At 42.3% G+C, this 20636-nt stretch overlaps 1 protein-coding gene across 1 annotated transcript in view; it reads left to right on the forward strand.

Annotated features, from left to right (window-relative positions):
* Window positions 1–9106: 9106 nt before the first annotated feature.
* ATP6V0A4 (ATPase H+ transporting V0 subunit a4) overlaps window positions 9107–20636 on the forward strand; it is a gene marked incomplete at both ends in the record, with an annotated part of 47224 nt that continues 35694 nt past the window's right edge. Inside the window, 6 exons of the mRNA XM_082662183.1 lie at window positions 9107–9223; window positions 10789–10867; window positions 11146–11240; window positions 17991–18116; window positions 18635–18729; window positions 19935–20061. Of these exons, the coding sequence (XP_082518309.1) occupies window positions 9107–9223; window positions 10789–10867; window positions 11146–11240; window positions 17991–18116; window positions 18635–18729; window positions 19935–20061 (639 nt within the window). The remainder of the gene's footprint in view (window positions 9224–10788; window positions 10868–11145; window positions 11241–17990; window positions 18117–18634; window positions 18730–19934; window positions 20062–20636) is intronic.

A 20636-nucleotide genomic window follows, 5' to 3' on the forward strand; every position in this document is an offset into this window, starting at 1 on the left:
CGGGCCTCTCACTGTTGTGGCCTCTCCTGTTGCGGAGCACAGTCTCCGGACGCGCAGGCTCAGCGGCCATGGCTCACGGGCCCAGCCGCTCGGCGGCATGTGGGATCTTCCCGGACCGGTGCACGAACCCGTGTCCCCTGCCTCAGCAGGCGGACTCTCAACCACTGCGCCACCAGGGAAGCCCTCTCTCCCTCTTTTTTTCTTTCTAGTTTTGGGTTCTACTGATTGAGCTAAGGCTGCAGTCTCAGGTGATGTGGCTGTGTTTATATTTCATTGAAATGATAAGATTTATAACTTTATTGGACAGAGAAAGAAAATGTATCTATTATTATAAGTCTTAGGATGATGATTATTTAAAAATTTTTAAAGTACAGGACATTTTCTTTTCTGATATCCTGATCTTTTATAATATCTATAATCATTTTGAGAGGAATAGGTGAGGCCTTGGGGCTGGTGAAGGTAGGTGGGTAGTAGTAGTTTGTAGGAGTTGTAGGGATTTGCAAAACAAAAACAGTTGCTTCTAGTAGCCCTTGAGTATTGGCTTGCAGCTGATTTATTTTCTGATTACTTGTAGGAAGGCCTGGGGAATTGCTGAGGCGCCAGGGCAGGTCTTTTCTCTTGTCCAGAGGGCTTAGTTTTAAAAGGGCCTGCCAGGAGGGAGGTTAGAGGGGAGGAAAGGAGGAGGAAGGAGATCCGGTGGAGAAGGAGAAGGGAGGGGGGGGGGTCTTGCAGATTAAAAAAAAGGAGTTTGGAAAAAGGTGCATAAAAAGATAGAGAAGATGCAGACTTTGGGAGGGGGTAGGAGGGGGGCAAGAGAGTTCATTCAACTGCTTTTTCAAGTTTAGAGACCGTCTGAGTCAACTTTGCATTTACAGCTTGGAGGGAAGCAGTTTTCTTGATATTACATTTACAGGCCTCCAGACACTAATTAAAATATGCTTCCTATTATTTGTCTGTTTCTGAAACATGTTTAGTCACGCATGAAGATAGACTAATTTGGGAATTTTGAAAGTTCGCCATTTCGGCCAATGCAATGTAAATCATCCCAGCTTAAATGGACCCATTTTGATAAGTAGTTACAGGATGAGGGTCCATAGATGTTAAACATAAGGCCAGCAGGGGTTTCTGGGGGTGGGTGTGTCATCTTTCTTTGAATTTCTCTATGTAAGAGCGTCCCATTATTCCGAATACTCGTGGAAACATGAAACCCACATCTCAAGACAGAAAAATAAACAAGAAAACCCCACTCTCAGAAAGGGAGGGGGGCTAGTGTCTACACCAATAAAACCCCCAAATAAAGGCCTGAAGCTCAACTGGAAGGACCCTGGCCAGGAGACCTGATGCAGCTGAAGAGACGGCTGGACACAATGGGTCTGTGTAGGTCCTTACACCAAACCTGAGGAAGTGCCGATTGCCACTGAATCTTGCCGGCTACACCAAGTATATTCATTTTAGAAACAGAGACCTGATTGAAATAAAATGTGTTGATTTGGGGTTTGTTAGGACTGCAGCTTGGGAGACACAAATTCAAGAAGCACGTGAATTGTGTTCTGCTGGACTACAAAATGGGGGAGACTTAGGCAAAAATGGCAAGGTTACAGTGGTTTATCAAGAATTACAATCGGAGCTGGCAAGAAGTAAAGGTGCTTGTTGACTAAAGATTGGTTGGAGTCCAAAATGGTCGCATAGTTACAAGGGGAGACCTTGAGACCATAAGGCTGCAGCCGGCAGGTGTTGTTTGGAATATAGCTGGTAGTGTCCTTGGATCCGGTATAGTTCAAAGCAAGTTCAGATTCTCAGTGGTACAGAGACGTGTCTGAGACCAGATCCTCGATGGCCACCTGGCTCCATTTTTGTCTGCCTGAGCTGTGATCACTCCATTATAATTTCAGTTTGTCATCAGTACTATATATACACTCTCATAAAATACTTTTTCATCAACAGTGTACCAAGAAGAGATTTCCTTGTCAGTAGAATGCTTTTGGTGCTCTTTTCATAGCTGCACTGTGTTCTATCACACAGCTGCATCATAATTTATTTAACCAGTTCTGTAATGTTGAACATTTATATTGTTTCTAACTTCTTAAGATCTTTTTCCCAAAGTTTTGCAATTTGTTTTTATAAAATTATGTATGCCTATCACAAAAAGATTAAATAATCAAAAATTCATAACATGACAGCTATAAAGGCTGCATCATTCTTTTTTACCAATTACAGTGTGAGGACAAACCACTTGTTCTCACTGAAATCATTTTACAGTTCTTCCTGACAAACTAGCTTCCTCTCTTGTCCGTTACTAATCCTTTCTTCATGCAGCTTTCAGAGTAATTTGTTTTTTATTTTATTTCTTCCCCCGCCTCTAGTTTTCATACTTCTTATTAATGAGGAAATTCTCTGTTCAAACAAAAAAAATTACACAGCAATACCATAGATAAAGTTGTTGCTCAGGATGAAGCAGGGCATCTTGACTCTTCCTTTCCACTTCCCCAAAATGGGGCCTGAAGAGGGCTGTGCAAAATCCCTAGGGTTCTATGCCCCAGTTTAAAAACCACTCATCTGGCTCAACATCTTCATTTTGCAATGGGGGAACTGAGTCTCATGGTGGGGACTTATCGTTTGAAGGTTGCTCGAATCTCTTGGGCTAGCTTGATCTAGAACACACATCTCCAAAATTTTTCTCTGCTCTCTCTCTTAGGATGCCACCTAAGTACAAGTCATCTTTGCTCTTATTGAAATCTTAAAAAAAAAAAAAACACTTCTATTTTGAAATAACTGTAGATTTCACTGAAAGTTGCAAACATAGTACAGGGAGGTCTCCTGTTTCCATCACACAGTTTCCCCATTGGTTACATCTTACATAACTATAGAACAATGTCAAAACCAGGAAATTGACAATAATATAAAGAGTGTATGTGGTTCTATGTCATTTTATCACATGTATAGATTCATGTAACCAGCGCCACAATCAAGATGTTAAACTATCCCATCACCACAGAGTTCTCCTTCATGTTTTACCCCTTCATCGTCATACATACATGTCACCGTCCCTAATCCCTTGCAACTATTAATCTATCCTTCATGTCTGTAATTTATGTCATTTAAAGAATGTTATATAAATGGAATCATCCGGGGACTGTCCTGGTGGTCTAGTCATTAAGACTCTGTGCTTCCATTACATGGGGCACGGGTTCGATCCCTGGTCGGGGAATTAAGATCTCACATGACACACGGTGAGTACAAAAAAAAAAAAAAAAAAAGGGAATCGTCCAGTATGTGACCTTTTTTTACTAACATAATGACCTTGAGATCTACCGGAGTTGTGTTTATCAATAGTTTATTGCTTTAAGTGCTGAGTAGTAGCCTATTGTGTGGATGTATCATAAGTAGGAAATTTTGGTTGTTTCCAGGTTTTGGGATATTATAAACAAAGCCGCTATGATTGATGTACAGATTTTTTTGGGAACATAAGTTTTCATTTCTTTGGATAAACGTCCATGAGTGTGATTGCTGGGTTATAAAGAAAATGCATGTTTAGTCTTTAAAAAAACTGTCAAACTATTTTCCAGAGCGATTGTACCTTTTTACATTCCCACCAGCAATGCATGAGAGATCCAACTTCTGTTCCTTTTTGCCATCATTTGGAATTGTCAGTATTTATTATTTTGGCTCTTTCAATAGATATATACTGATATTTCATTATGGTTTAAATTTGAATTTCCCTAATGGCTAGTGATGTTGAACATCTTTTCAAGCGCTTATTTGCAACCTGTATATCCTCTTTGGTGAAATGTCTTTTCATGTCTTTGGCCCATTTTCTAGTTGGATTGTTCAATTTTTTTCCTGTTGAAGAATGAAAACTCTATAAATGCTAGATGTGGGTTCTTTATCAGATATCTGGGTTGCAGATATTTTCTTCCAGCCTTTCTCTTGTCTTTTCGTCCTTTTAACAGGGTCTTTTTGTTCAGCAAAAAGAAAAAAATTTAAATCCATTTTATTCTTTTTATGGCTTGTACTTAGGTGTCCCATCTAATAACTCTTCACCAAACCCTCAGTTCTAGAAGTGTTCTACCGTGTTTCTTCTAAAAGTTGTAGAGTTTTATGTTTTCAACTTATCTCTAAACCATTTTGAGTTAATTTTTTTAGAAGGTGTGAGACAATACCATGCAGTGGTTGTAAACAAGGACTCTGGTGTCAGATGACCTGTCATCAGTGACTGTGTGACCTTGGGCAAATGACTTAGCTTCTTTGTGCCTCTATTTCCTCATGTGTAGCATGAGAATAAGAACACTGCCAACCTCATAGAGTTATTAAGAAAGTTAAATGGGCTAATACACGTAAAGTTTTTTTTTTTTAATTGATTTATTTTTGACTGTGTTGGGTCTTCGTTGCTGCATGCAGGCTTTCTCCAGTTGCGGCGAGCAGGGGCTACTCTTTGTTGTGGTGCGCGGGCTTCTCGTTGAGGTGGCTTCTCTTGTTGCTGAGCACGCGTTCTAGGTCTGTCGGCTTCAGTAGTTGTGGCTCGTGGGCTCTAGAGCGCAGGCTCAGTAGTTGTGGTGCACAGGCTTAGTTGCTCCGTGGCACGTGGGATCTTCCCGGACCAGGGCTCGAACCCGTGTCCCCTGCATTGGCAGGCGGATTCTTAACCACTGCCACCAGGAAAGTCCACATGTAAAGTATTTAATTGTGTTCTACAGCCATGAGAACAATGCCCAGCACATGGCAAGCACTCAATAGATATATTAGCTATTGCGATGATGTCACACCCCTGCTCTTGCCTTGGGGTTCCTGCTGCCTAGAATACCCTTCTAGCAGCTTCTTTTTGCAAAACTGGCTCATTTAAAAATTTTCCACACCTCAGCTCAAATGCCACCTCCTCTCAAATGAGAGAGCTCTTCCCTGACCATTTGTCTAAAATGATCTCTCTTCATTTCTCTAAAGCCTATCTTCCTTTGATTACACTTTTCATAATCCTCAATATCTTGCTAACTTATTACTTGTTTACTGTTTGTCTCCCTCCATCTGGACGTAAGCTTCATGAGGGGAAGACCTTGTCTCTTATCTACCACCCTATCCTCAGAGCCCAGAACAGAGTGGCACATAATAGACTCTCAATAAATATTTATTGAATGGATGAAAGAATTCAGGTCTTTTACAATTACATGCTTATTACAGACAATATGATTGTAGTTAAATTTTGGTTTACATCCTTACTTTTTTTTTTTTTTAGGATGAACTTCCAAAAGTGGGATTATTGGGTCAAAGGACAAGCAAATTGACTTTCAGACAGATTGTACTTATTTATTTATATTTTTTAGTCTTGCTGCGTGGCACATGGGATCTTAGTTCCCCGACCAGGGATCGAACCCACGTCCCTAGCAGTGGAAGCTCGGAGTCCTAACCACTGGACAGCCAGGGAGTTCCCCAGGTTGTACTAATTCAGCGTCCTGCCAGTGTCATATGAGCATGTTGGCCTTCTGCACCTTTGATTTGGGGCTCTAGGAGAAAAAATAGCAAACCTGAAAATAACCTCTCCCTCCTATATTTCCACATGCTAAATAAATATCTAAGATCCTATTGTATTTTACAGATAAGGACACTGAGGGCCTGGGGCTAAATAGCTTCCCCAAGGTCACACATGTTAAAAGGCAGAGATGGGCCCCTGACCCAGGCAGTTTGGATGTTGACTCTGCTCTTAACCATCAAGATGTACTTTTTTTTTTTTTTTTTTTTGCGGTACACGGGCCTCTCACTGTTGTGGCCTCTCCCGTTGCGTAGCACAGGCTCCGGACGCGCAGGCTCAGCGGCCATGACTCACGGGCCCAGCCGCTCCATGGCATGTGGGATCTTCCCGGACCGGGGCACGAACCCATGTCCCCTGCATCGGCAGGCGGACTCTCAACCACTGCGCCACAGGATGTACTCTTTTCTCTATATGCTTCTCAGTGACTCCTGGGCACCAGGACCTTTGGGAGCTACTGTTCCACCCACTGACCGGGAGACACAGCACTCCCAGCTGGGGTGAAGAGCAGAAGGGAGGTGGGCAGGGGGAGGGGCAAGAAGAGGGAGGCACTAATTGGGGCAGGGGCTGTCTTGCTTCCCGAGCTTATCTGATGGGAGAGGAAGAGTCAACACTGATGATGGCTTGGGAAGTTTTCAGTTCTAATCTTCCTGCTCTGCTTTGCGAATGCTGAGTTCAGTCTTTGAAACTTTGCCCAGGTGAGTCTGGACTCTTGAGTGGATCTGCCCTGTTGAGATGGGTGGGTGTGGTCAAGTTTGGCTCAATACCGGTCCTCCACTGCCCCAGGGGCAAAATTGCTGCTGCTTCTTAGCTGATTGTTTCCAAACTGCCTACACCCTGCTTCTCTCTGCTTCCTCCCAGGCTAAAGTTAGATTTTTCACCCTGTGTTCTCAAAAGCAATGGTTCTAATTTGATCATACACAAAAATCACCTGAGGGGCTGACTAAAAAGGCAAATTCCAGACAACCTGGGAAATGTGAACACTGATGGGCTATTTGATATTAAGGAATTATTGTTGAATTTTAGGTGTGACCATAGTATTGTGTGTGTGTGTGTGTGTGTGTGTGTGTGTGTGTGTGTAACATATACACGGAAGAATCCTTATCTTTTGAATATTTTGATATTCAAATATTTTGAAAGAAAAATGTGATGTATGAGATTTGCTTCAAAATAGCCCAGAGTGGGTAGGAGAAGTGGGTGGGAATTAGATGATACAAAATTCAACAACTGCTGCTGCTGACTGGTGTGTACATGGGGGGTTCTTATACTATCCTCTGTACTTGTGCAGATGCTTGAATTTTTCCATAACAAAGTGTAAAAAACCAAAAAGCACGCTCCTCATTCTAGGGTACATTTTACAGGCACCCAGGGCCTCGGTGAGGGATCTGCTCACCTCACAAAGTGAACTCAGGTGGCCCCTGCAGAGAAACACATCTAATTGGCTCACTCTTCTGCCCCTCACCCCTCCACCAGATAAATGGGAAAGACAGCAAACCTCAGTAAGAAAAGAATAAATCTCTCAACTGGCTCCGTCTCTTTACCTGGGCCACCTGGAAGCTGAATTTTAGCCATAGGCTATATAGATGGATTTGTTTGTCTATTCTCCTTTGAAAGTTAAGTGTTTTTGAAATTGTTGGTAGGGTAGTGAGTGTGTGTTTGTTTGTTTTTCCAAAACCATTTTTAAATGTTATTTCATTTCTCCACCGAAAAGGAGTGTTTTAATGTGCGCAGTAGATACGCAGGAAGTTGTCTCTGGGGCCCTTCTGAGGCCTCGAGCAACCACTTCCCAAACCCTCCGCTCACTGGGGGGTAGGTTTCTTCCTCAGGGAAGAAAGTCACTGCTTCCTGGTGGGGCCCCAAGGTCATGGCCGAGGGCACAGGTGGGGCGGGGAGAGGGAGGGGGTTTGAGCAGGGCCGGCCGGCGGAGCAGGTTTGTCCTCGCTCCGGACAGGTCGGTGTTGGTACAACAGAGCCGCCTCCCGGCCTCTGCGGGCGCCCGGGGAGGAGAAGCCGCAGGAGGGGCTCGGCCGTCGCCTCAGGGAGGTCGCCTGCGGAGTCCCCGGCCAGGCTGGTCCCATCCGGCCCGCCGCTCGCCAGCCCGACACACCCGGCCCGGCCGCTGCGGCCCGTGCTGACTGCTCGGGGTCCGGCGAAGGAAGACGCGGGAGACCCGCGCCCAGGACCTGCTCGGACAAGGCTGGGTAGGAAGGAAGGGTCTCTAGCTTGTGCTCTTTGGTCTGCAAGAAGCTAATGTCTTCCGTCTCGTTGCTATGAAAACATCGCCGTAGTTACCAGAATTGGCAGGATGAAAAATTCCTTCATCTCGGTGTCAAAAGGCAAAAATGGAAAACCAGACTCTGCATTCTGGAGGGAGGGATGAGGGTTAGCCTCTAGTCCGTAAATCGGGAAACGTTTTTTGAGCACCTTCTTTGGCATTGAGCTAGACTGGTGATGGAGTGAAAAACACAGAGTTCTGACCTCATGGATTTTTCTGGTTAGTGGGCAAAACAGACACTAAGCAAGTAATTGCATATGATTATATTCTGGGAGGAATATATAGGAGGGGGCTAAGTTCACTGGGAGTGCTGGGGATTGGAAAGTTTATGGAGGAAGAGGATCCTGACACCCAGAGGGAGGAATGACAGGAGTATGCGCGGTGTGGGGAAAGCAGGGTGGGGAGGAAGCAGTTGAGGTTCTAAATCTAGGGTAAGAAGGAGAAATTCTGTGAAGCTGGAGGGGAAGGCCGAGGCCGGACGACGCACGCAGCCCTTTGCTGGCTACGTCAAGGGTTTTAGACTTTATCCTGTGGGAAAATGGGACAATGGAAGGATTAAAACAGGAAGGATAAACCCAGTGTCTGGCAAATAGTAGATTATATATTATAAAATGATAAGGAAAAGGGACTCCCTCTGGGAGGTGTGACAGTTCTTCCAAAAGGTTGGACTTTGAGGAAGACAATTGGGTTTGGCAGCAATAGGGCAGTATCTTGGGTCTTGGATGAGAATGGATTCTAGGTGACTATCCTTTTTCCTTATAGAGGACATACAGATTTTTTTAAAAATTCCTGCTGACTGCACAGGGTTCTGTTGTATCCGCTGAATCATTCCCCCCGTTGATGGATATCTAGGTTAGGTCTATTTATTATAATTAGTATACACAGTGTTATCAGAAACATCCTTGTGAGTCTGTTTCCCCATACATCTCCAAGTTTAGCTGGGTGAAGAGCAGTGAATCTTGGGTCAAGGATATGAGTAATATAAAGTTTGGTAGATATTGACAAATTGCTCTCTAAAAAGCTGTACAAATGCAACACTTCGAGTATTAAGTGTATGAAAATGCCGGCTTCCCCATACTCTCCACAAACGTGCGTTTTTAATCGTATCTTTTAATTTTTTGCCAATCTAATAGGTGGTGAAAATTGCTACCTTGTTTTTGTTAATATTTTTAAAATCAGGAGTGGTTCCTGTTGCATTTTTTAGTTCTGTTGGATTTTAATTTGACGCAACTGACACCAGTTTTCGTCCCAAGGTTTTCACCCATTTGTTACCTCAAATACCTTTGTCTCCTGCAGACCAAGGCTGGGTCAAGATGGCGTCCATATTCCGAAGTGAGGAGATGTGTTTGTCACAGCTCTTCCTCCAGGTTGAGGCTGCATATTGCTGTGTAGCTGAGCTTGGAGAGCTTGGATTGGTTCAGTTCAAAGATGTAAGTACTGCATTCTTTGGAGACCAGAAGAAGGTGGAGTTTCCACTTCTTGGTAGTGAACAAAGTTCAGGGAGAAGAGCCCTGGGCTGGAATAGATGGAATTCGGTGTTTCTAGTTCTTCTGGCTAGGATTTGCGATAACACTGGGCAAGTGACTTGCAAACATGTTCTCCCTTCCTCCCTATGTGTCTCCTCTCTAGGAATGTTTTGAAACTCTAATCACAAAGATGGCACTGTATTTTATTTTCTGATGTACCATCTTCAGAACATTTGATATATCCAATGGGCACATGGATTACCAACCTTTTTCTCAGGGCAGAAACCAATTCTTCCTGACTAGTTAGTCTGAGGAAAAAGTATCCTGGAGTGCACAGTCTCTGCAGTGACATTCTTGGGCTAGACTGTTTCTTTTTTTTTTTTTTTCTTCCAGTTTTATTGAGATATAATTGACCTATAACACTGTGTAAGTTTAAGGTGTACGGCATAATGATTTGACTTTCATACGTCATGAAATGACGACCACAGTAAGTTTAGTGAACATCCATTATCTCCTGTAGATACGAAATTAAATAGAAAAAAATTTTTTTCCCTTGTGATGAGAACTCAGGATTTGCTCTCTTAACTTTCGTACATAACATACAGCAGTGTTAGTTATAATTTACCATGTTGTACATTACATCCCTAGTACTTGTTTATCTTATAGTTGGAAGTTTGTACCTTTTGGCTATCTTCATCCAATTTCTCCATTCCCTCACCCCCCACCTCTGGTAACCACAAATCTGATCTCTTTTTCTATGAGTTGGTTTGTTTCTGAAGTATAATTGACCTACACCTATGACTATGTTAGTTCCCGGTATACAATGATACCAGGATATCGGTATTTCTTTTCATTTCAAAATGATCACCATGAGAAGTCTGTTCACCATCTGTCACTATTGGACTGTCTTGAGTATGATGTTGGGTTATCATTTCCCAGAGGCAGTTTAGATCCTCACCAAAATCTTTTGAATCCAATTTAGAAAATTGAACTCTTTATTTTCTCACTAAGGTCAGGGTCAAAAGTAAGCCCTGCAGAGAAGGGTCATGTCTTGTTCTTTGTGGCCCTAGTTCCTAGCTCAGGACCTGACATGGGGCAGTTCCTCAATAACATTTATTGGGCTGAGCTGTGAAGTCACCACCACAAGGACGCTGACTTTTTCTTGAAGACAGGGATACATTGCAGGGAGCTGTGCAGTTTTCAAGGTCCTGCCATATGCATGACTCCATTGAGGAATTCAAGGCAATTTGGATAGTCAGTGTAGCTAAAAATAAGGAAACCTTAGCTACAGGAGGACTCTTAGAAGTCTAAGGAGGCCAGAGCTTAAGGCATTTGGGGGGTTGAGTGTAAGAACATCAAGGTGTGTTTTGCCTGGAACTCTCCTGTCTTGTGCACAGAAGTATCTAGTCCTAAGACGATTCCAGCAACATTCTCCAGCATTAAAAAAATATAATAAAATAACCAAAGAGAATATGTTGGCAGCAGCTGCTACTAATGTGTGCCTTGTGGTTTCTTCCCCCCGCTTCTAGTTAAATGTGAATGAGAGCCGCTTCCAAAGGAAATTTGTGAATGAAGTCAGAAGGTGTGAATCGCTGGAGAGAATCCTCCGTGAGCCAATTTTCTGCTTGCTGTCTAAAAGTGAACTGGCAGGGAGGGAAACGGTTTGCAGGGCTGATGTCCTGTAATATGCCCCTATTTGTAATGCTTCTCTAGGTGATCCTGGAGATGGGTCGGGGAGGTTAGAGATGGGATCCAGGTGCTGTGGCAGGTCCCCAGGGCAATTCAGGCAGCTGAGCTGGGAAAGGCACCTGTCCTGCTTGACCCCATTTCGTAGGTATGAGAAAATACAATCACCTCGGGCTCTCTGGTGGGGTTTTGTCCCTCAGGTTTTCTGGAAGATCAGATGCAAAATGAGATTGAGATTCAGGTGCCTGAGAAGTCCCCGTCGACCCCTCTCCCACGGGAAATGATTACCCTGGAGGTAGGTTCTTTGCGACTTTACTGAGGACAGTCACGAAGTCTGTCTCCTGGGGCCTCTGCAAGCCTCTCGTGGGCCCTTTACCCCATTGCTGAAGGCGGGGAGGCGGATTTATGTGTTGTTCCACTTTTCAGTGTTACTCCCCCAGGAAAATCCCATGGTGCAGTTTTTAGAGTCACTCTCCCTGATCCAGGAGAGAGCTCTCTTTCTCAACGTAGCCCTAGGGAAGCTCACTCCACTTTGAGGAGTGGTTTCCTTTGGGTCATAAGATTCTTACAGGTAGCAAAGTTTTGTCTATATGATGCCACTGAACAGACCTTACACTGGCACAGTGGGAGGTTTTCTTTTTTTCTTTCTTCTTTTTTAAAACGACAGTCATCATGCTGTACATTACATTCCCAGGACATATTTTATAACTGGAAATTTGCACCTTTTGATCCCCTTCACCCATTTCACCCACCCCCCTCACCCCGCCTCTGGCAACCACCAATCTATTCTCTGTATCTCTGAGTTTAGTTTCTTTTTAGGCTCCACATTCTACATGTAAGTGAGATCATACAGTATTTGTCTTTCTCAACCTGACTCACCTCACTTAGCAGAATGCCCTCGAGGTACCTCCATGTCGCAAATGGCAGGATTTCCTTCCTTTTTTATGGCTGAATAATATTCCTTTGTGTATATATACCACATATTCTTTATCCACGCATCTGTTGGTGGACACTTGTGTTTTTCCATGTCTTGGCTGTTGTTAATTCTGCAGTGAACTTGGGGATGTCGATATCTTTTTAAGATAGTGATTTCATTTCCTTTGGATAAAATACCCAGAAGTGGAATTGCTGGATCCAATGGGTTGTTTTCTAATTATCTGTGTGGTGGGAAATAGCTGATGCATTTGTTCCAGTCTGGATTGAGGCCTCTCCTCAGACTGGCTCCTGAGGTCAAGTGTGAGAAGACAGCAGTTTTCTTTAGCCAACGTCACTGTGGCTGATGGGGCCCTTCCTCTTTCTTTCCCCTTTCTGTCTAGTTGCTTTTATAAAACACTGAGTACCTGCCACGCACAGGGCACCTTAGAGAGAAGTGAAACACGGCCTTGCCCTCTAGGAGCCCTCTAGAGCAGGTGGTGGAGAAGGCAGGGTGAGGCAGAGGGAGAGGATGCCAAAAGGTAGGCAGAGCCAGATCCCAGAAGGCCCTGTAGATCTTTTTTTAAAAATAAATTTATTTATTTATTTTTGGCTGCATTGGGTCTTCGTTGCTGCGCACGGGCTTTCTCTAGTTGCGGTGAGCGGGGGCTACTCTTCGTCGAGGTACACGGGCTTCTCGTTGTGGTGGCTTCTCTTGTTGCGGAGCACGGGCTCTCGGCACGTGGGCTTCAGTAGTTGTGGCACACGGGTTCAGTAGTTGTGGCTCACAGACTCTAGAGCGCAGGCTCAGTCGTTGTGGCGCACGGGCTTAGTTGCTCCCTGGCATGTGGGATCTTCCCGGACCAGGGCTCAAACCCATGTACCGTGCATTGGCAGGCGGATTCTTAACCACTGTGCCACCAGGGAAGTCCCAGCCCTGTAGATCTTGATAAAAAATAATTGGACTTTTTATTGTCAGAGGAGGAAGGGCTCCCTAAGGGAGGCGGGCAGGTAAGGAGGAGGTTCACCGAGTTGAACCTTATCTCTGGCTGGGTTTTCTCATTTGTTTTTTGTTTTCTTTTAAGATAACTTAAAATTCTTGACATTGTTGGAGCCATCAGTAGTATAAATCTAGATCCTCTAACAAAAATATGAGGCTGGCAACTCCCCTAGGAAATATTTTGGATCTTGTCTTATTAAAATGGATGTTTGGGGAGAACGTTTTTAATCCATATGAATCGGATTTCCATAAAGTCATCTCCAGTTTCAGTCTTATCACTAGTCTTCTAATACCAGCCCTGTTAATCAACAGCTCCCCACCCCGGCCGTTATCCCCCTTACCTTCCTAAACACCTAGAGCTGATCTTGTGGACTGTGAGATATCTTAATGGCTCATGTTTTTACCATAATCTTTTTTTTTTAATTGACTGTATGGTTGATTTACAATGTTGTGTTAGTTTCTGGTGTACAGCAAAGTGATTCAGTTATACATATACACATATATGTTCTTTTTCAGGTTCTTTTCCATAATAGGTTATTAGAAGACATTGTTCCCTGTGCTATGTAGTACGACTTTGTTGTTTATCTATTTTATATATGGTAGTGTGTATCTGTTAATCTCAAATTCCTAATTTATCCCTCCTCCCCTTCCCCTTTGGTAACCTTAAATTTGTTTTCTATGCCTGTGTGCGTAAATAAGTTCATTTGTACCTTTTTTTAGATTCTGCATGTAAGTGATATCATATTATATTTGTCTTTCTCTGCCTGACTCACTTCACTTAGTATGATAATCTCTAGGTCCATCCATGTTGCTGCAAAGTCACTCTAATCTTATTTCTGAGTTTTGGCAGAAGTTCTCCTAGTTTTCCAACTTGCTTCTTAACTATTTCATTCTTTTTTTTTTTTTTTACAGTGTTGTGTTAGTTTCTGGCGTTCAGCAAAGTGGCTCAGTTATCCATATGTGTAATCTTTTTCATTCTCTTTTCATTCCAGTCCATTCTGCCTCCCTACCGCCAGCCTAATTTTTGTCATGGTGTTGCTCTATCTTGTCACTTCCCTGCTTGAGAATGTACGATGGTTCCCTTCTTGCCTATGTCAGGCCCATCCTGGCAGCAAAGCCCGCTCTCCTCAGCCCTGTCCTACCTCTCAAGTCCTCCACTGTCCTCGGGCAGGTCCCTTGATTGTACACTCTTATACGATATTGAGGATCCCAAAGAGCTTTATTTATGAGGGTTATATTTACTGATATTACTGCATTAGGAACTAAAACTGGAAAAAAGCAAAATAGTTATTACAGTGGGTCCCCTACATACGAACATTCAAGTTGCAAACTTTCAAAGATGCGAACGTGCATCTGGTTCCAGCAAAGAACCAGAACCTGTGCCATCAGTGTCAGGCGTGAGTGAAATGGCAGCTCGCCCTCCGTCTCCTGTTGCTGACAGTCCTTCAGCTCTACCAACTCCCACCTCCTCTCCCTCCTCCAGTCAGTAACTCTTCTTGCCTGTTCACTCGATGCCAGCCTCTGTATGCCAGCTGTTGTACTGTACAGTTGTACCTTTCAAAGTACTGTACTGTAAGATTAAGAATTTTTTTTTATTTTTTGTGTTTGTTTTTCATGTATTATTTGTGTGAAAAGTATTATAAACCTATTACAATACAGTACTACATAGCCGATTGTGTTGTTAGTTGAGTACCTAGGTTAATTTTGTTGGACTTACAAACAAATTGGACTTACAAACGCGCTCTTGGAACAGAACTCATTGGTAAGTAGGTGACTTACTGTAACTCATTTAAAAATAACAATATCTCATTACATGTTAACATTTTTTTAACGAAAAATAATTGTATTTTCCAAAACAAAAACTTTAGTGAAAAGAGTGAGGTTGTTTGCAGATTTCTTAAATGCATGGCTTAACAGAAGACTGACTTCTCATGTCTGTTCTACTTTGAATCTGTTGGGATATGTTATTCTCATTGAAGTATGTAAAGAGAGTTCAGCCTTGCACAATAGGTAGTTGGAAAAGGGAGGAGAATTTTAATAGCCTTTTCAAATAATTGCAGACATTCTTTGATATTACATTGAAACTTGACACGCATGGAGTCTCTTGCTTTTATTAAACAGGTAAAAAGTATTTTTATTTCCAAATTGACATTGGTTATATGTTTTAGACAGGAGCTTAAAAAATCACTTCATCCCAGTGAGTTTGTTATGGGCTGACTGGTTGGTTTGAAACTGTACACATTTGTAATAATAACCAGTTAGATAAGGGGCAGTCAGATGCGTGCCAACAGTCTTTGCTTAGTATTTTCCTTCTAGATACTATTTATTGTAAAGATGAAATTAAAACAACATGTGCTTATGAGAGTAATATCTGTCTTACCATTGATCACGGGGATTGGTTAGTTGATTCAGCTGATCTGGCAGTGACTTGAGTGTTCCTCCCACATTCCTAGAAAGGAGAATCCTGGCAGTAGTACACAGTGGCTTGGGCCCTTGCCTTGCAGAATTTCTAAAGAGGCTTTCGTAGCAATCCTAGAGGGAATAATAATTCAGGAAATAAAATCTACCCACAAATCTACCATCTCAGCATAAACTGACTTAATTTTTCTGTTTTTATTCTTGCCAGCTGTATTTTTTATAACTACGTATCCATAATATACATTATAGTTTTCTACTTTTCCATTTACCATCATGTTGTAAACCACTTCTTAGATACTGCATAGTCCTCCAAAATATTTTTAATGGCAGCATTACTTTTAATGGAATCATTAAATGGATAGAGCAGATGGTTAAGAAATGAGGATTTTGGGGCTTCCCTGGTGGCACAGTGGTTGAGAAGTCCTCCAGCCAATGCGGGGGACATGGGTTCAAACCCTGGTCCGGGAGGATCCCACATGCCATGGAGCAACTGGGCCCATGAGCCACAACTACTGAGCCTGCGCTCTGGAGCCCGTGAGCCACAACTGCTGAGCCCGCGTGCCACAACTACTGAAGCCTGCGTGCAGTAACGAAGACGCAATGCAGCCAAAAATAAATAAATAAATAAATTTATAAAAAAAAAAGAAAAGAAATGAGGATTTCATTTTTTTCCCCAACTTGTGCCACCTATAGTCAGTGTTCAAAATTCAGGGTAGTGATTGTTTTTGAGAGGGGAAGGAATGGGATGCAATTGAAGCTGGGTGACCAGTGTGTGGGTTCATTATGTAGTCTCCCTACTAAAGTATGTTTGAAAAATGTTAAATATTCAATTTTGTCTGATATTAAGATGCTTTTTTTAGAAGATAGGAACTAACATTTGCATGGATATCTTTTTATTTTTTGTTTGTTTAATTTCTTTGGTAAGGGTGTCTCTTAGATGGATTTTTAAAACATCAGCAGTGATACTGTCAGTCTTTTAATAGGTGAGCTTAATCCATTTTCATTTATTGTGATTACTGAGTTACTGGCTCTTTGTTATACCATGCCTTTGTTTTTTTCCTCCCCTTTCCTGCCTTTCTGTAATACCCTTCAACCCTTTTCACCCTTCTCTTGGGTTGAAAGCTATAGATTATAGTTAAGCTTAACATCTGGAGATACACGCTTAGTAAATTTTTCCCATAAAATCTGCTGCTGGTTCAATGCTCCTTCCTTTGTGGATTATATATCTTTTTTCCCTCAATGGCCTTTAAGGTTTTGTCTTTGTTCTATAGTTTCACTACTATGTGTTTAAGTATGGATTTATTTGTAATTGTTTTTATTAAATAATTGGTGTATTAGGATTTTTAGAAGATACATGTATGGTACAAAGAATAATGATATAGCAAATATCAAGTGTCACCACCCTGTATAAGATGAAAGGTGACTGCAGTGATGCTCTTAAAGCCCTCTGTGTGCCCCTCATCTCACCCCTCCCCTCCTCCCTTGGAGATAATCACTACCTGAATTTTGTATTTTTCATGTTTCTGAAATTAATTCATTTTCACTGCTGGGTAGTGTTTCTTTTATTTAATGTACCACACTTTATCCATTCTATTGTTGATGGATATTGGATGAATGAGAAATGAGCTTTCATATTTTAACATTATTTGCTAAATCTCAAATTGTGTCCAGTAGAGAGTTGATCCTCACCTGTTGGATTTTTTTTTTTAATATTTATTTATTTGGTTGCACTGGGTCTTGGTTGCGGCTCAAGGGCTCCTTAGTTGTGGCATGCGAACTCTTAGTTGTGGCATGCATGTGGGATCTAGTTCCCTGACCAGGGATCGAACCCAGGCCCCCTGCATTGGGAGTGTGGAGTCTTAACCACTACACCACCAGGGAAGTCCCTACTCACCTATTGGATTTTGAATTTCAGTAGCTGTATGTTACATTTTTAAGATTTCTAAGTCTTTTTTAATACTTCCTGTTCTTTCATTTTATGACATGTTTGTTTAGTAATTTCTTGTTTTACTTTTTAGTGGAAGTAATACTTTTGTTTATCTCTTCGAACATTCAAAACTCTTTCAGACTATTCTGTAAAAATAATTCCACCCACTGCGATTTTGTGTTCTGATTGTTGATTTTGTTGGTGGCTTTTCCTATCATTAGATTTCTTCATGAGCCATATTCTTTTTGTAGCCTCACTTGAAAGGGAGATTGGTTTCTTCTTCGTTTTTGTCATCTTGCCTTCTGTGCTCACCCTTCTCTGTGTTGCCTTTTTCACTTGCTTGTACCTGGTTCTCCAGGCCCCCCCAACTCAGAACTGGTGGTTTCTCTTTTTATATCTTATGAGAAAATATATTTTGTATTTTATCACTACAACGTGTTTGGGGCAAAAGGAATTCTCAACATGTAAATTTACTCCAGCTTCCCCATTCAGTGTTTAAAATGGGGGAAGAGACGTGACTTGCTGAAATGCCTTCACTTCCTCATGCAGCTAACGTCCCTTCCCCCAGATTGTTTTCTGATCCTCCCCATTTGATGAGAGAACTCCTGTGAGTGGCTTTACTTACAGCTCTACAATCTTGCTGAGTTTGACTGAACAGGCCTCTCAACTTCAAGCTACCTTGTGATGCACTGAATACCGCTTTGATATTTAGTTATCCGTTACAGTTAATGTACAGGAAATGTCATAGTGCTTTCTGCCCGGCTTACTTTCTTTTCCCTCCTGCATAGACTGCTCTAGAAAAACTGGAAGGAGAGTTACAGGAAGCCAATGAGAACTATCAGGCTTTGAAGAAAAGCTTCCTAGAACTGACTGAATTCAAACATCTCCTGAAGAAAACCCAGGACTTCTTTGAGGTTGTAATTTGGGGACTATTTATTCAAGGGCCTTTTCCCCCAGAACCTCAAATTTCCATATCGACAACTGGCTGGTTTGGAATATGAATAAATTGCGCTGTTTCTGTCACATGGCTGGGCCGAGGCGGAGGGGGAGGGTTAGGGTGGCATGTGGTACTGGTTGAAATGAATGCAAAAATATTAAGGTGCTCACTAAAAAGTATGTGCCCCAAATGGCCCAGACGGAAGTGGAAGTCAGAAAAAAGCACCAGTTAGTCTGAGCAGGTTTGGGATTTTGGTAGGAAGAGACTGCGGAAGCTTTTTGATCTGTCAAGGGGCACTCTACCTTTTTTTTTTTTGACACACACATAAATCTTTATTTAAAACAGAAAAATAGATCAGGTCTAAGCAGTCTACCTTTTGAATTCTAACTATTTGTGGAAAATTGAAATATCATTAAAAGCAGACAAAACTATGAGGTGTGGTTTTAAGGTAGTCTAAATACATTTAAATGAAAATAGTGATTCTTTGACTTTCAGACGGAAACCAATTTAGCTGATGATTTCTTTATGGAAGACACTTCTGGTCTCCTGGAGTTAAGACCTACACCTGCATACATGAGTGGAAAGCTGGGGTTAGTGAAACTCTCTGCTCTGAAGGTTATGTGTAGATGGCTCCCTGGTCCGTAGCTCAGTGCCCAGCGCAACATTTCCCTGAGTGTTTGAGTGAATGAATGAATGAATGGACAAATAGCGACCGGCATGAAGACTCTTTCACACGACTGTAAGGCCTCCACCAGTAATACACCCAAGTCTAACCTGACCAGGTTAGTGGAGCTGCAGGTAGTGTTACCTTGTTTATGGTGATACTGACCTTCTTGAGTCTGAAGAGTGCGATGTGTGTATTGTCTCCACATGGGAAGGATGTAGTGATAATTGTTTAGATGGGGTTTCACAACTGTTCCCTGGCTTTGGAACAATTATGGGATACATGTTTTTTTTTTTCCTTGTCTCTGAAATACTGTTTTGGTAATAAAATAGATTTGGAGTGTGAAGTTTGAGTGTAATTAGCGATGAGGTAGTTATGCAATCGTGTCTTCCACAAGTAGAGGTAATAGGATGTGATAATACCCACCAAAATGTGTGCTGATTCAAAATGGTGGGATTTCATTCAGTGTCCAAGTAAAACTGATGAAAGTGAGTTTTAGAATTCTAGTTTTTTATTCAATAGATACTTGGGGGCATGCTATTTGAGGCACTAGACATTGAATTTGAAATGGCAAGGAAAATATATATTGAAAATATATATTGATTCAGAAGGTAATACAGAATCAATGTACATTTAAAGTAATAGGCCAGTGAAAGTAACCATTCTAAAGTTCATTTGAAAAGTTCGGATCAGAAATTATCTAGATACCTAGATGGCTGTAAAAGCAGAGATGTCTAGAAATCAATATATATGTTTCAGTTTTAGTACCTTATTTGTATAAACTCACAGAGACCATTGTTGAGCAGATTGAACACTTGTTCCCTTTAGCTACAATGCTATAATGAATGGTCTATCATATTTTTAATTGCAAATAAGTGAATGTATAGTATTGGGATGATTAAGGAAACCCGGACATGTCAAAGGAAACAGGTCAAAAGGGACTTGGGGAAAGTTGGGGCTGGGATCCAGAGTGGCCTTGTGGCCCCTGCGCATCAGGGCTATGTCCTTACCTCCCGCTCAGAGGGAAGGTGGTCCTCCACCTTGTGGCTGCACATCTTCCTATCCTACAGGGCCTTTTCTCTGCACCCCGCTCCCTGTGCCTCAGTAATGTGTCCTCTTCTGACTGCCCAGGTTCACGGCTGGTGTGGTCAACCGGGAGAGGATGGCTTCCTTTGAGAGGCTGCTGTGGCGAATTTGCCGAGGAAACATCTACTTAAAGTTCAGTGAGATGGACACAGTTCTGGAAGATCCCGTTACAGTGGGTATCTCAGGCTGCAGGAAACGTTTTCTGAAATTTTCTGTAGCCCCACCAGAAGGGTTTCATTCTCTCAAACACTGAGTCTTTAGCTCTATGAAGCTAACATCTATTTCCTTTTTTTCTCCTTTCTTTTCTTTTTTCCTCCCCAGCCCCTCCTTTTAAAAAATACCCATGAAAGGACTGAGTCTTGTTAACACCTCGTAAGTGTTCATTCCTCCAAATACCGTAGCTGTACCAGCTCCTGGAAACTTAGCTGTAGTAGTGCCACGTGGAGTGGCAGCTATGTCTTCATCACAAAGCCCTGAGAACTGATTGAGGTCAGTGCGTCCCAAGCTCCAGTGTTCATGGGAGCATGAGATCTTTTTCAGTGTATTGACAGATTCTGATTCAGTGGGTGGTGGTGCCCGGGAGCCCGAATTTCTAATCAGCTTGCAGTTAGTTGCTGGTAGTCAGTGGGCCACACACTTCGAACGAAGATTTTGAGGGTCCCCTTCACTGAGTGCCACACGGTTATCGCTACTAACTCTGTAGGGTATGCTTCCTCCACCCTTCCGGCTAGTATTTAAATCCACTTA

This window comes from Grampus griseus, assembly GCF_964374135.1.
Source record: "Grampus griseus genome assembly, chromosome: 9".
In the NCBI taxonomy this organism is placed as follows: domain Eukaryota; kingdom Metazoa; phylum Chordata; class Mammalia; order Artiodactyla; family Delphinidae; genus Grampus; species Grampus griseus.